This window comes from Medicago sativa, chromosome 3 (assembly GCF_051527215.1).
Source record: "Medicago sativa cultivar Bolivia chromosome 3, Bolivia_mono, whole genome shotgun sequence".
NCBI lineage: Eukaryota > Viridiplantae > Streptophyta > Magnoliopsida > Fabales > Fabaceae > Medicago > Medicago sativa.
In genome coordinates, this window is record NC_140751.1 from 82,012,449 (window position 1) to 82,028,696 (window position 16,248).

A 16,248-nucleotide genomic window follows, 5' to 3' on the forward strand; every position below is an offset into this window, starting at 1 on the left:
GTTAATTTTGGGAGGGGACGAGTTGCACACATCTCTGATTCTTGGAGCAAGATTGATGGTGTGCACATATGAAACATTATTGCAAAGGGGTTCGTAGGAGATCCAATGACTAGAATAGAAGGAATAATTACTAGAGTCTGTTCTCCAAGTGAAACCATCTTTTGAAGGAGTTTTTGGCTTTAATGATTAAGCTCGAAATAGAGGAACTCATAGTGATGATATGGATAATAACTTGTGATTCTAAGAGGTTCTCCATGATGAAATTAAAGTCATTTTTTTTTAGACCAACCCTTGAGAATAAGGGACCTAAGATACTTCCGTAGAGAAGAAATGTTCCAAATGTTGGAAATTGAAGTGAGCCTATGATTATCCCTTATGTATCATGATAGGTTAAAATAATGAAAATCTAGTTTAAAAAAGAATGATTTGTTATGATGGGTAAGTTTTTTATCCGTCCTCTTTATTAAGTGTGGTAAAGAACAAACACAACATATTAAATATACTTAAGAGTCATTTAATGTCAATTTTAATTTGAGTTGTGATATTTTGACAATCAAAGTTATCAAACAACCGTATACATGTACCATTTCACATATTTTTTTTTAGTTTTTTAATAATATTTCCATGGCCTCGATTTGCATGCTAAGCTTTGAATCCATTGTTTGGAGATATGGTGTGCGTAGTGACAACCATTTTTGGTTGGCAAAATATCACAACTCTTTTAATTTTAGGAATTGTCTTTTACAACTTCGAAAGAGCTAAAAATTGCTAAATTGATGCAAAGAGATGATTAACTTTATAAATTATAAAGTGAAAGAACAACTTATTACATGTAAAGGGAGAGGTGGAGGAATATGGCTAAAATTGTAAAGTTTTTGTACGTCACAATTATTTTTCTTTACATGTTTCATGTTTCAACGAATATTGAAGGTAAACCATTGTTTTATCTTTTTCGAATTTCCTTCCTTACTATGTAAACAACACTCCATCCCATCTTGGTAATTTTTTCTTCTTCATTACAGCTGGTGTTTATAAATGTCAAACAGATTATGATTGTTTAAGAATGTGGTGCCCAATTGGTATTGCACCGAGGTGTATAAAGCGTCGATGTAAGTGTATTGAAACCTTTGGCCCAATATATTTTATACCCGCATGAGTTTGCATTTTAGTGTTACACCAGATAGAGCACCCAAACTACGTGCTATAATATTTCACGAGCTCTTGGACTTCGGTCCGCTTTGTAATAAAAAAAATCACGAGTTATCATTTAGTTATTGTGTTGACACTCAATAATTTAAATATGTTTTCTTTTAATTTAAGAATGTTGCAATTATGGTTTTGTACTCTAATACGATGGTAATGAAATAAGACAACAAATAATATTATTTACATTGTCTTCATTCTTCTTAATATGAAACATATCGTCAATCAGGCATATCATGTTTTCTTTATATCCATGTTGCTTATCAAAGTAGCTTCAATCGTCAAGATGGAAATATATATTTTTGGGTCAATTAAGTAAATGGTCCTTATAAATATTCAGAATTTTGTTTTAAGTCCCTACAAAATAAAATCACATTTTTTAGTCCCTGTAAAATTTTCCGTCATTATTTTTAGTCCCTGTAAAATTTTACATCAACATTTTTAGTCTCTGTAAAAATTTTACGTCAGCATTTTTGGTCCCTAAAATACTCAAGGAAAATGTCACAGGGACTAAAAAGTGTGATTTTATTTTGTAGGGACTAAAAACAAAATTCTGAATATTTATAAGGACCATTTACTTAATTAACCCTATATTTTTTAGATATTATATAAAAAAAGGTTAAATATGTTTTTGCTCCCTATAAATATGTCAATTTTCGTTTTAATTCCTCTAAAATTTTCCTTCGACCTTTAGTCCCTATAAAATTTTCAATCATCACTTTTGGTCCCTCTTTTAAAGTAAAATCATATGTAAAATTCATATTTTTGAATAAAATTTTGCAGAAAAATATATATTATTATAAAGATCTCTTCCAAAAAAAAATTAGAATTTTTTACCAAAACATGAATTAAATATGAATTTTTATATTTTTAATGGTAAAAAATTCATATTTAATTTATGTTTTTTTTTTAAATTCTAAATTTTTTTGGAGTGATTTTTACAATATTCTATGCATTTCTGCATGATTTCATTAAAAAACACAAAAATTTAATCAAAAATAGGGACTAAAAGTATTGATTGAAAATTTTATTAGTACTAAAAGTTGAAAGAAAATTTTAGAGGGACTAAAATGAAAAGTTGGTATATTTATAGGGACCAAAACATATTTAACCTATAAAAAAAATAGAATCTATTTTGTGTTTGATTTTGGTAATAAAAATCCTTTTTTAAAAATAGACCCATGAATGAATATGAATATGGTTCTTTCTAGCACAATAAGGAAGAAGAACTAATGAAGAGTTGAACTAGAATGAATATTGTGCACTTAAATTAAGTGTACCTGGAAAATTACTCATGAACGGGTTCGGTTGTTCTTGGACTTATTTAAAATTATGAGTGAAATTAAATTCTGCAAAGAAACAAATAGGTGCATACATAATCTGTTAGTTACTAATTGGATCGTTAAATTTGAGGGAGGTGCATGCATGTCAATTGTTTAAACATTTAAGGGAGGTGAATGTCTAGTTTAAAACTAGAGGGGGTCTAAGTGTTATTTAAAGAGACCTTAAGGGAGGTATGTGTAATTTTCCCTTTTACATTGAGGACACGTTAGTAAATTTATTGGACATTAATTTTAATATAGCATATAACATAGTAGTAGATAGCACAACATTTTTTTCGACGAGCAGTCCATGTATTGTGTAAAGGCAACATCCAACGGTTACAATCTTTCTGGATGAATTCGCTGTGTTTCCAATCGGGATCAATAGCACTGCTCTTTTCGACAGACAGTAGATAGCACAACATATTATGTAGAACACTGATTTAGTAATTAATCCTCTTAATTGTATAATTTCTATGTATAGATGTTCCTTGAAGCTATTCAAACAAACAATTTGTAGTAAATGTCTATCTATATGTCTCTTGCTTTCTTCCTTTCAGTATGGTATCTAGAGTACGCAGATACGCAATCGTAGTCGTGATTACCTGGTGGACCCACCGTCCTCTGAGTGAGATTCTTTTTACAAACCATGCTTCAACTCTAGTTTGCCTTTCTCCATTGTTGTGACACTTTCCGGTCCTTGGCTTCCGCCCATCTTCATCACAGTCCGCTGCCGCTATCGCTTATTTTGACGACTTGGCAATAAATCCCCACCATCAGAGCTGCCTTGTCTAACCATGCATGACCTGTCAAAGATCTCTCGCAGAACACCTACCACGTGCCCACACGTGTTGCTTCAATTTTCGACAACACCCATGTGTCACCTCCTACATTTGTGCATGACAATGTGTCTGGCCGTTGTTCGTCTCGTCGACTTAGAATTCTATTATAGTTTCGTTGTTTGTGCTCATCATAAAAAATAGTTGAGGTTTAAAGTTTAACAATACCTCAGTTTTATCACGTGTTCTCCATGCACTCTTATCTTTTACAAATTTAACAGTGCCCCGTTATTTTTTAGACTTGTAGAGAATGAACAATGTTTTTTCACTCATGTGTTAAGCATACATTGGTTTTGAATGACTTTTGTTTTTTAGGTTCTTGTACTTTGCTATTTGTCATGTAAAAAGTATATGACTGATGTGAACATTCTGATGTTATCAAAATGTTCTTTGTTCCACTTGGAGTGATTTGTAAGCTTCAAATCTAATTCAATCAAATCCTAATTGTGAAATTGAATGAATGATAACATGTATCACAAGTAGAATGGTATTCTTTTATGCCTTAGAAGAATGTTCTTAGTGTTCGTACTTCACCGTTCCTTTTATTTTTATAAGCAATGAGTATACTCTTCGACTTTAATAATATATACGCTTTTAATGCTTGTTTGATCCAAAGTCACGCCCTTTGCTACACGTGACTTTTTTATGTCATGTGTGTTTTGCATGTTTTTGGTATGAACACTGACTTATGGATTTGGCACTAAAGAGCCTTCTAAGCAACCTTTTGAACTCTAATTGAGTTCATATTTTTAATTTTTTTATGATCACTTGATTTTTGGTTAGATTTATACTATGTTATGTTTTAGTTAATCACCAAAGAACACATGTTAAATACTAAAAAATTATCAAAAATCATTAATTTTCAATTATAAAGGTTTGTTATCTTAAAAACTATTTAGATATTTTGCCACAACAATCACAACCCATTTTTTTTTTTGTGGGAGGTTCACTCACAAGGTTAAAACATTGATTAGTCGATCACAAAATTTGAGTGAACGAACAAGCGAAGTGTAGTGTGAATAAAGTGTTCGACGAAACAATAGCGAAATGTAAAATGTTTTCAAATTTCACCGTATGATGTCACCACTTCCCCATGAATTCCACTAAAAGGGGAAATTTTGTATATTTATAGAGACAAAACATATTTGTCCTCGTGAGCTTAGCTCAGTTGCTATGAACAATGCATAAAATATGTAAGGTCGGGGGTCAAACCTTGACCACCACAAAAAAAAAAGACAAAACATATTTAACTCTTTTATTAAATAAACTCTTTTTTTTTTGTTCTCGTGTGCTTAACTCAGTTGGTATGGACAATGCATAAACATGCAAGGTCGGGGTTCAAACCCCGGCCACCACCAAAAATAAAATAAACCTTTTTTAAACATTTATTTATTTATTTATTTATTTTTGGTAAAAAAAAAACATTTATTTTTTTTAACCTTTTTCTTTCTCGCCACGTTTGCTGTCTTTCATTCTGGGGTTGAGTTTGCGACGAGAAGACATCACACGTTAGTATCCTAAAAATTTATGGCAGTAGCCAGCAATTAAAGCGAAGAAGACTTGTAGCAAGCTTCGTCTTTCTTCGTTCTTCAAGGAGCAGTAAGTTTAAGTCCTTTTTTGCAAATTGGGTAATTTTCTTCTTTCTTCAACTTCAACTTATGTCTCTGATATTTTTCTCATCATTCTGTTGCTCTATGATTTCGTGTTCAATGAACATTAGGATATATGAATGAAGTGTTTAATGTCTTCTACTCATTGTTTATTAACATAGTTTCTGATGCTATGGTACACTGTATATATGCATCTTGTTATATTGTTAGGTTTCCTTTGTAACTGCCCAAAACCTGTTTGATATAATGAGATTAACAAAAATGAACACATTTTAACAATTCAAACCCTAAAGGTAAAACAACAAAACTAAGTACATTTATAGTCATGTTATCATCAATAGCAAGGCTGTATAATTCACGCTTAACTATTATATATTATATTTCAGAATCGGGTCTTGTCTTTCACGAAGAACATTTGAGCCTGGCTTTTTCAATTTTTTGGTTATGGGTTTTTTAAGGTTTATAAGAAGGTATAATTACCCCTTCAAAGATAAAGCTCGAAATGGAGCACTCTTAATTCAGCATATGCAAAGCAGAGGTTTCTCAAAGGCAGAAGTTATCAATGGTGATGATGCGGTGCTTCCGGTTCTGATCATTGGTGCAGGGCCTGTGGGTCTTGTTCTTTCTATTCTGCTCACAAAATTAGGTAGGTTCTTAAGTTATAGCATTCCAATTGATTAATTCCTACTTTTTTGCTTGGAGTTTCCTTATGAAGTTTGTTTGAAAATGATGCAGCAACTATAATGACATATATTATGTTTTCAGTTTGCAATTTTGCCATGACTATAATCTCTACTTCAATGTTGATATATTTGCTGCAAAGAGTTCATTGTGATAGATGATGCAAGATTTTAAAACAAGCTATAGTTTCCTTTGCTAATTTGTGTCACTAGCTTATCTGACTGCTCCTATATCATGAAAAATAACAAATATAATTGAAAGATATTAGTAAATTGATGATGTAAGACATAGGGATTATGAAGAACAACTTCAAAGTTCATATTCCTTTTGTTTTATTGCAGGTATTAATTGCACAGTTTTGGAGAGAAACAAGGCATTTTCTAAACATCCACAAGCACACTTCATCAACAATCGATCCATGGAGGTTAAGAGCACTTTTTGATAGATGATTTTATTTCCAAAAAAGGCATTATGATATATTTTGACTGTTGGTGCCATTATAGATATTCCGCAAGATTGATGGCCTTGTTGAAGAGATCCAAAGGTCTCAACCACCGGTAGACTTATGGAGGAAGTTCGTATATTGCACTTCCCTTTCTGGTTCAATTCTTGGATCTGTGGATCACATACAGCCTCAAGGTGCTATTCTGTAGTCCACGTGAGCCGATTTCCTTTATGGTAGCAATAGGAAGATTATTATTTTAGGGTTGTTTTGACAATATTACATAGCCTTCAAAATATGCAGTATCAACAATCAAACTACATGATGTTTTATCATTCTGGTCAACATTAAGCTTCAGAAGATTCATATATCTTGTACTTGTTGCAGATCTTGAGCATGTTGTCAGCCCAATCTCTGTGGCACACTTCTCACAGTACAAGTTAACCATGTTACTTCTCAAGCAACTTGAAAATCTAGGCTTCCAAACATGTGCATCCGAAAGCTCAGAAGGAAATAAGCAGCCTTGTGAAAACAAAATATTGATGGGTCATGAGTGTGTATCCATTGACACCAACAATGACTTCGTAACAGTAACTGCGTCGTCTGTCAATAATGGGAAGCGTGTAGAAAAGGATATCCACTGTAACATCCTTATTGGTGCAGATGGAGCAGGAAGTACTGTGAGAAAGCTTGTAGGAATAGATATGAGAGGCGAGAAAGACTTGCAAAAACTTGTCAGTGTCCATTTTCTTAGCAAACGCCTTGGGAAATTTTTGCTAAAGGAGAATCCTGGTATGCTATTTTTCATCTTCAATACTGAAGCAATTGGGGTTCTTGTTGCTCATGATCTCAGGCAAGGAGAATTTGTTTTGCAGGTATGATATACGTAAATGTAAAAATGTAACGATTTTGTCTGGCAACTGGTTTTTGTGAATCAAATGCATGATGCTAGTTATATTGTTGCAGATACCGTTTTATCCACCTCAGCAAACAATTGAGGATTTCAATCCAAAGGTATCATCTTCCCCATAACAGAATGTTTATACCGATTTTTAACGACATTTATCATAATAAGAGAAATAAATATCTTGTTAAAGCTAAAACATAAAGTTTTGAAGAGGTTATAGGTCACGTCTGTTGATGTGATTAAGCTTGATACATTTACGTATGTATTACACACTGAAAGTGATTTGATTTTAGTAGGCATGTGAGAATTTAATCAGCAAACTTGTTGGTCAAGAGTTTGGAGATGTAGATGTAATTGATTTTTAACGACATTCATCATAATACGAGGAATAAATATCTTGTTAAAGCTAAAACATGGAGTTTTGAAGAGGTTATAGGTCATGTCGATTGATGTGATTAATCTTGACACATTTATGTATGTATTACACACTGAAAGTGATTTGATTTTAGTAGGCATGTGAGAAGTTAATCAGCAAACTTGTTGGTCAAGAGTTTGGAGATGTAGATGTAATTGATATAAAGCCATGGATTATGCATGCTGAAGTTGCTGAGAGGTTTATATGTTGTGGCAACCGAATATTACTTGCCGGTGATGCTGCTCATCGATTTCCACCTGCTGGTGGATTTGGTAAGTTATTTTTATCTCCATGCAGATAGTAGATGTTTGCGATTTATAAGAAAAATAGTATGCAATCTATCACTTCGCATCTATACAAAATAGGGAAGAATTCATATTTTTCTTTTTCCATGGGAATATGGTGTCATGTTTGGAGAGTCGGTTTCGAGTTTCCGTGTATGGGATATGTTTGTCTTTCTTTCTCTGAACATGGGTATTATCATTCTCCTAAATGTACATTTGATTAAGGAGCTTAAAAGGAACGGTAGAGTAGGGGTAAGTTATCATTTTAAAACAATTTAACAAACATTCTCATATTTTTTGTCATTAGCATTTGATAACTCTAGATGGAGGCTGTTGTTAATGGTTTGGTGCTTCGACTAGGGGATTTCTTGAGAATAATTTGGGTACTTCATAATATCTGTTTTCAAAATCTTTGGCATGGTAATTTCCTAAGTTGTTTTCAAAATGACTGAATGAAGGCGCACTCGCATTAGTGTGGCTTTTAGCAGTAACTTTTTTTGTTTTTCCCATGAGTCAGGATGAGTAATCCACTGTTATTTTTTGTTTGTACATACATACAGTTCCAGGCCAGGGGCAGTGGTGGGTAAAGGCCTCCCTGAAATGGCTAATCTAGGATTCAAACCCACTGTTTTTTGTTAATGCTGTTTATTTAAGTGAAGCAATTTGACATAAAATATTGACGTAATTTTGCAGGAATGAATACTGGCATTCAGGATGCCCATAATCTTGCCTGGAAAATAGCTTCTGTGATCAAGGGTATTGCCCCAAATTCAATGCTAAATACCTATGACATGGAGCGTAGACCAGTAATGCTTTTATCTTTTATTGCCCTTTTTAAATTTATATTTATATTCAAGTACGATAAACCCATCGACGTTTATTGGTGTCTATTGTTGTCAGATCTCTGTATTCAATACAAGGTTAAGTCTTGAAAACTATAGAGCTGCCATGTCTGTTCCTGCCACACTTGGTCTCGATCCAACTGTTGCAAACACAGGTACACAATAATTTTATGTACTGATTTCCTTTTATTCGCTTTGTCATCAATCAATCAAATAATCTTACAAATGGTGTTGTTCAACCCCTTCCTTACCAAATAACAAAAATTTAACTGATTTTTGCTCGTTTGATTGCAGTTCATAAAGTTATTATTAATGGGGTTGGTTCCATCTTACCATCCGGATTGCAGAGGCTAGCTTTGGACAGCATTTTTGCTATAGGTCGTGCACAGCTCTCTGAATCTGTTCTAAATGAAAGTAATCCCCTTGGATCTCCAAGGTTGGCTAAGCTAAGACATATATTTGAAGAAGGGAAAAGCCTTCAACTTCAGTTCCCTGCTGAAGATCTTGGTTTTAGGTATCACTGTCTAAATATGTCATTTTCTACATTTTGTATTGCTGAGCTATATATCACCATTATTGTGTTCTGTTCATCTAGCTTGTTACTTTGATTTTACATTTTTGTATGGTTGTAACTTGGGCGAAATTTATAATTATCATCATCTATAATAATTTGTGATTATGTTAAGCATTTTGACGGATGAACATTTTGGGGGCACCCGTCTAACTCATGGCTGTTGAACTTAGGTACCTACAAGGTGCAATTGTGCCAGAGAGTAGTGATGTTGAGAGTCCTCCACAAGTACCCACAGGTCGTCGCAGGGACTATACCCCTTCAGCACAACCAGGATGCAGACTGCCTCATATGTTTGTGAGAATAAACGCATTAAGCGAGGTTTGTAGCACTGTTAATTTATAAATTTTAGCAAAAAGAATAGCTACCTGGATTTCATTGGTTTTAAACGTCAAATTTCTTCTTTTGTTGATTTAGTGAAAGTAATGTTTTGTAGGAGACGGTCTCTACGCACGATCTTGTGTCTGGAGATAAAGTTGAGTTCGTTCTCATCATAGCACCAGTGAAGGAATCTTATCATTTAGCTCGTGAAGCATTTAAGGTGGCTGAGGAAAGACAAGTTTCTCTCAAAGTGTGTGTTTTTTGGTCTACTGATTCTGTTGAAGGACTTGATAATGGAAGTAAAGAAGCATTATCACCCTGGAAGAATTATGCAGACGTCGTTGAAGTTTGTTCAACAACTTCAAATTGGTGGGATATGTGTAACATGCCAAACAAAGGGGCTATATTAGTTAGACCTGATGAACATATTGCCTGGCGTGCAATTTCAAGACTTGCTGGGGATCCTAGGGCGGAAATGGAAAAGGTTTTTTCTGCTATACTTGGAGCACACTAATATAAAATGGGTTTGTCTGACATGCGCAAATTTGCACATGATAGAAAAACCCATATAAAATAAACAAATACAAATTTGTATTGATTCTTACAGGATTACTATTGTTTTAGGTAGATTAATTTTTTTATTGTCATGTTTTCTAATAATAATAATGAAATGGCCTCTCAAGTTTTGTTGTTTCAAGTGCTCTATGCAAAAACTATAGTATTTTTAATGTTATTTTGATTGAAGTTTGAACGATTTGTTATTTTTGTGCTACTAGCGTCATTTGCAGTTCGTTGCTCTATGACAAAAAAAAAAGGGAGTCTACAAATTGTCGTTATTTTTTTGTGCTACCAGCGTCATTTGCAGTTCGTTGCCATGACAAAAAAAAAGGGAGTCTACAAATTACCTGCGTCGTTGTGAATGTACAATTGAAAACTCATTTTATGTTCTGATGTAATTGGATCCAATACCAGCTGGTGTTTTTTTAGCCGAGATGTGTAAAATGTCAGTTGCCAAAAGCAAGAACTGATCTACTTGAAACACAACCAATTTCGTCAACCTAAATTTTCATATGTAGTTTTCAAGTTTAGTTTGTATATAACTGTATTCAAATCGAGAACATTAGACTTGTCTCTAGTATAGTTAAATCATAAATGGTCTTGTGCTCCATTATTGGTCGTTGCTAAGGTCGCTTTTAATACACAGATATGCTAGTACATTGGTTAATTGATAATATTTAATGTTGATTATAGGTTGAAGAATGTAATATTTACAACAACCAAGTCGTATCCCACTACGTGGGGTTAGCTACATACATCAAAAAACGCCATAATGCTCTATCGTGCCCAACTACATATAAATTACTTGTGAAGATGAAAGGAGAAGAGTTTCTAATATCAAACCAGCTACATATATTCAGGGTAACAAACTACAAGTAATAGCATAAATAAATCTTTTCAAACATTGACGGATCAAAATCGCAAGTTCATAATTCCATAAGACCAATACTTCCATTACATCAAATAGTGTAATCAATAATTTAATTTTTGATTGCCAATGTTGATGCGGAGGTTAATTGAATGCAGGCTGAGATCAAAAGGAATGTGCACACATTAGACTTTTCTCGGTGAACAAGGTTTGATCCAGAGACTTGGTGTTTTGGATTTCTATACAATGGCCCATAGAGATGCCAACAAAGGAATCCTCAAATATTAACTACCAAACATGGTTATTACATAACCAATAGATGATGTTATAATTCCAAGTAAACTACCGGCAATGACCTGCAATATGAATTTGGAATATTAACAAGGGAAATCACAAATTGGCAATAACAAATTACAACAAAGACGAAACTCAATTTACAAAGGAACCTTTTTTATTTCTCCATAGAAATTACGAAAAAGACAACTGAAGTTAGCTTGCTCATCTTTTAAGGATTTTCAGTTGTTCAGTTTAAATTGCAGAGATAAGTAAAAATGAGATACAAAGAGCCTCGGTATGTCTAAAAAGTGTAACAGTGGAAAAACTATAAACTTATCAATGACTTGATATGTCTGTATTGATAGATCCAACATTCACTTAGCACTATGTATATAATCAGATAATGATGTTGTATCCTGATTCCTGATAGTACTGAAACAAAGTACTCTGTATATAATCCTAGGAAAACATCAGCATAACGTATCGAAGAAAGTAAAACATGGTACAACATACTATCATAGACTTGAACCTTCATAAAAGACAAACTAGTATAACACAATCTTGACCTACTCAAGCAGTAGCAGTTATATATTGAGTCAATAACACAATGCTCATGAAAAATATTTTAGTGTGAACAGTTAACAAACATCAAAATCCGTATGCCTAGTTTAGGTTGCCGAAGAATTCTATCAGGTGTGGAAACAGTTAAATAGCTACGAAATTATCTATTCTAAACTTAGATCCATAAAAAAATCACAGGAATTAGGAAGCAATCAAATGCAGAATATTGTACCTGAGGCGGTGTATGCCCAAGAAGTTCACGAAGTGGTCTGCTGTCGGCTAGAGGATGTTCAGCAGGAAGTTCGATGACAATTTGGTTAAGAACCTGAAAAAAGCCAGTCATTCAAACCCAGTAAAGACAAATTGGATCAATCAAAAACAAATAGAGATGTCATGGACCTTAATCAATATCATAGGCAAACAGAAGATACATTTCTATGACAATTCAAGTCTCGTGTTTGGCCTGGAAAAAAAAAAGATTAAAAGGACAAGGCATCAAACCTCGGCTTGGCGTCCTGCTTGCAATCTAACACCAGTAGCATCATACATCACCTGCAAGCAGCAATATCTAATATCAGAAACTCTCCCAACCTTATAAGCTACTCATTAGCATTTGTTTCTCTATCCTCATTGTGAAACCTAGTTGTTTTATTGATGGACATGAACATTTTTTCTTAATAGTTACATAAAGTACAAACATGTCTATTCCAGTATTCCTGCAAGTGCAACTAAATATAAAAAAATGTAGATCGAATCCTTCATCACATCATACTATAGTAATAAAGGATAAGTTAGATTTGGTTGAAAATAATAGACTGATTGTATACAAAAATCCCACCTTACTATACTTTTAAAATGAGAGACTGGTTGGATAAGAAACAATGTTCCATGTTTTTTTTAATACAGATATAGGACAACAAAGCTATTAAACTAAAGTGGTTAATAAAGTTCAGATAAAGAAGAATCAATCAAGAATACCCGAGTGTGGACCATGACTCAAACAATCTTTAGTCAGTTTTTACTTATTTTCCGGATTACTAGGTCCCATTTTTGCTAAGAACCGGAGGGTTACAAAAAAAAGGACATGGACAGGACAAACAAACATAAAAATGAGATTCAAGACAAAAGTATCCAAAATTTTGTTGCTTAACAAACTACAAAACAAAGAGTTGAGTAACATCGATTGCGACTAAAATATTTGTCTAGTTCTTCTACATTTCTACGTGGATCAAATCAAACAAATCCAAAACAAAAATATATATCAAAATGTTCATAAATTAAATAATAAGAAGAAAAATTCATACAATGATAGCCATAACTAAAGCAGTAGCGAAAAGTGGTCCGCCAAAGCCTTCATGAAATCCAACAGCTGTAGCAAGAGCAGTGACAGTAGCTGAATGGGATGATGGCATTCCACCAGATCCAACTAGTTGCTTGGGATCCCATCTTTTTTCTTTATACCTGCAAATTATATTACATAATTGATTAATATTCAGAAAGGAAAAAAAGTAGTAATTGAATTAGGATCGGAATGAATTGAACGAACCAGACGGTGAAGAATTTGATGGATTGAGCGATGGTGAAAGCAAGAATGGCGGAAATGAGTGGGTAATTGTGAAAGATTGAAGATGAAGACGACGTCGTAGTTGCTGTTTCATTCATCGATTCTTCGTTAATTAACTGATTAATTAAGTAATTAATTTAATCACTTAATAGTTTGGGAATGATTTGGGGAAATTCTGGATTTGATTGATGTTTAAGTTTAAGGAATTCAAGTGCAGTTGAAATTGGAGAAAGAAGACTATAGAAAAGTTCTTGTAGATTTATAATGGTGAAAAAGAAAGGTCATGAATACGTTGCAACGACTTGAATGTTCTATGAAATGAAATAGTTCCACTAACTAACGGTTCAACTTGGCTTTTTTTCACAAATCAAATCAAATGAATATACCTCTCCCCTTTATTCCACTGCGTTTAAGCATATGCCATTGCTTAGGAGTACTAATTTAGCACCAAGCGTAACGCAACTAAACATAAAAATAAATAAATCGTATGTTGACCAAAAATTTGGATAAATGAAACTACGAAAGAGCTTATACTTATATTACCCCGTCCTAGTAAAAAAAAATAAATAAAAAATTACCCGTCACTAATTTTTTTTTAATCACCCGTGTCCCTATATTAATCACAAGAATTAAGAAATTTCATAATACAAGGTAAAAAAAAAGATTTTTTTTTAAAATATTATAGATTTTTTTGACAAGACACATTTTTGAAGTATTACAATCAATTATGTGTGTAGTTATAGAAAAAGTCAAACATTTCACTTTGACTAATAAAAAAAGTTAAAACATTTTTTATGATTAAACAATTGTGTTTGATTGACGACGGCATATATGTCTTTGGAAATGGAAAGAGTTATATATTAAAGTCAAATTATTTTTATAATCTGACGGTTATAATTGATTGATAATGTAAAATCCTTTACATTTACACCGGATATGTCTTTACTCAGTTTATATATAAATTTTTAAAAAATCTCAAACTTACATCCAGCTACATACTCGAAGCACTAGACTGTTGAAAATGGTGCACACAGGCTAGCTTTGTTTATTCATTTTTTTTCCACGAACATGTACACATGTTCACTGCACTAATAACACAGCGGCTGAGTTCATTTTCGCATTGTTACAAGAACTGTCCCATGCTCAAGCTGAGCTGTTTGCTTCGGTGCTATGGACTTTGTGGAAAAGCCGTAACATGCGGCTATGGCAGAATGAAACAGAAACATCGCAGGCCATTCTGGAGCGCGCAAGGCAGCTATTGGTTAATTGGAGAGTAGCGAACAGGAAGCGACAGCAGGGTGGAGGGACTGCTATGTCCACAGACCGGAACACAGCTGTGGAGCAGAAAGAAACCGAGACCAGCAGTCCGCAGATAGAGCAGAACCGATGGCAGAAACCAGCCCATGGAAGGCTAAAATGCAATGTCGACGCGTCGTTTTCAGAAGCCTTAAACTGTGTAGGTTTTGGATTTTGTATCAGATATGAGTTTGGCAACTTTATTAGAGCAAAAACAATGTGGTCCAATCTTGTTTGTTCTTCAGATGTCGGAGAAGCTTTGGGTTTATCACACGCTATCCGTTGGGTGCATGAACTACAAGTTTCAAATGTTGATTTTGAATTGGATGCCAAGAAGGTTGTAGATTATTTTAATAGAGGGAGCAATGATATGTCCGAGTTTGGAGCAATAGTGGAGAAGTGTTAGAGAAACCGCAATTTTCATTTTGCAAACTCTAAGGTAGAGTTTAGTCGGAGACAAGCGAACGAGGTCGCTCATACCCTTGCTCGAGAGGCCACATCCTTAGCTAATCACCATACTTTTAATGATGTACCTCTATGTATTTCGACTTTGATATTTAATGAAAAGCTATAAGTTATTTCCTTTAAAAAAAATAAACATAGTTAATTGATAACCAAACAACGAAACAATGGATGTAGCATTAGGCAACAGCGTAGCACCAAGTCGTCAGATAGATTGAATGTGTGTTTGGTGTCGACACAACACGAACACACGTGTTTGGTGTCGACACAACACGAATGCACGTGGTTACATTTAATAACTTCCATTGTTCCAAATTACTATATATGCCTATGTGTTAGTGTTAATATCATGTATAGTGTGACCGTGTCTATATCGATGTTTCATAGTTAGTCAGACTTCGATTAAACAATTTACTAGTTTTTCATAAACCTATATTTTTTAGACATATAATGGTGAAATTTTTTTCTCTAATGTTATGATTACAGGGAAACAGACATGCAAATGTGCTAAATCCAGAGTTTGTGAAATCACTGAAACAGATCAATGAATGTGCTAAATCCAGAGTTTGTGAAATCACTGAAACAGATCAATGAAAGGGTGGTACAGATTAGTCTAACCAATTCGATATACCGGCATGCTCATACCTTTGCTCTCACTGAATCAGGGAAGCTTTATGCATTTGGGGCAGGAGACAAAGGACAGCTAGGAATTGAACTTGTTGCCAACCAGACCGAAAGGGTAAATCCGGAACGGGTTGACATTGATCTTGGTTAACTCTTTGTGCTAATCATCAATTCTTTAAATGGTTTTATAGCCTAATTTATGATCATTATCATGCATAGCATTTAGTGTTCAAATTTCCTTGTCTATTTTGTAAATATAATCAAAAGAGTGCATCAGTATCGGGAAAGTCCAAGCTAGGTAAAAACAGCTAACAAGGGCCTCAGTTACTGTCTTTTATCTATGGTCTTTCATATCACTCTTAGGCTTCAGCTGTTGTTGATTTTTTATTTATACAATGAAGGTCGTTTATATAGTGTAGTTTATAAATTTATCAACAAAAAAAAAAAGTGTAGTTTATGCTAGTAATAAATAAATAAATAAATAAATAATTCTACATATACTTCACTTGTCGTGGACAGACACTTCACATAACTTGCACGTGGATATTTGTTCACTCACTCAAGCCAAAGAAGGGAATAGCAAATTATTAGTAGTCACAATG

At 33.7% G+C, this 16,248-nt stretch overlaps 2 protein-coding genes and 1 long non-coding RNA gene across 6 annotated transcripts; 2 read left to right on the plus strand and 1 right to left on the minus strand.

The window, feature by feature from the left end:
- The first annotated feature begins 660 nt into the window (after positions 1 to 660).
- LOC146940908 (uncharacterized) lies at positions 661 to 1,389 on the plus strand. The gene is made up of 2 exons (XR_015032191.1): positions 661 to 930; positions 1,023 to 1,389. It is a non-coding gene; the product is annotated as an uncharacterized LOC146940908 (long non-coding RNA).
- Positions 1,390 to 4,835: 3,446 nt separating this feature from the next.
- Positions 4,836 to 10,134, plus strand: EMB2421 (FAD/NAD(P)-binding oxidoreductase family protein). Of its 4 annotated transcripts, none has more exons than XM_085754675.1 (12): positions 4,836 to 4,992; positions 5,361 to 5,620; positions 5,997 to 6,079; positions 6,159 to 6,294; positions 6,485 to 6,972; positions 7,064 to 7,111; positions 7,517 to 7,691; positions 8,397 to 8,509; positions 8,604 to 8,700; positions 8,840 to 9,059; positions 9,290 to 9,437; positions 9,553 to 10,134. In XM_085754675.1, exons 2-12 carry the CDS (start codon positions 5,419 to 5,421, stop codon positions 9,949 to 9,951), a joined length of 2,109 nt encoding a protein of 702 aa, XP_085610801.1. In that variant the 5' UTR covers positions 4,836 to 4,992; positions 5,361 to 5,418; the 3' UTR covers positions 9,952 to 10,134. The 4 variants fall into 4 exon arrangements, with proteins under 4 accessions (XP_085610801.1, XP_085610803.1, XP_085610802.1 ...); XM_085754677.1 differs by having other exon boundaries at positions 5,433 to 5,620; XM_085754676.1 differs by having other exon boundaries at positions 4,836 to 4,963.
- Positions 10,135 to 10,823: 689 nt separating this feature from the next.
- On the minus strand, positions 10,824 to 13,773 carry LOC146940910 (uncharacterized). The gene is made up of 5 exons (XM_085754679.1): positions 13,247 to 13,773; positions 13,005 to 13,161; positions 12,202 to 12,252; positions 11,933 to 12,025; positions 10,824 to 11,219 (listed from the first exon to the last, which is right to left on the minus strand). The coding sequence occupies exons 1-5, from the start codon at positions 13,360 to 13,362 to the stop codon at positions 11,148 to 11,150; spliced, it is 489 nt and encodes a 162-aa protein (XP_085610805.1). The 5' UTR covers positions 13,363 to 13,773; the 3' UTR covers positions 10,824 to 11,147.
- Positions 13,774 to 16,248: the final 2,475 nt, after the last annotated feature.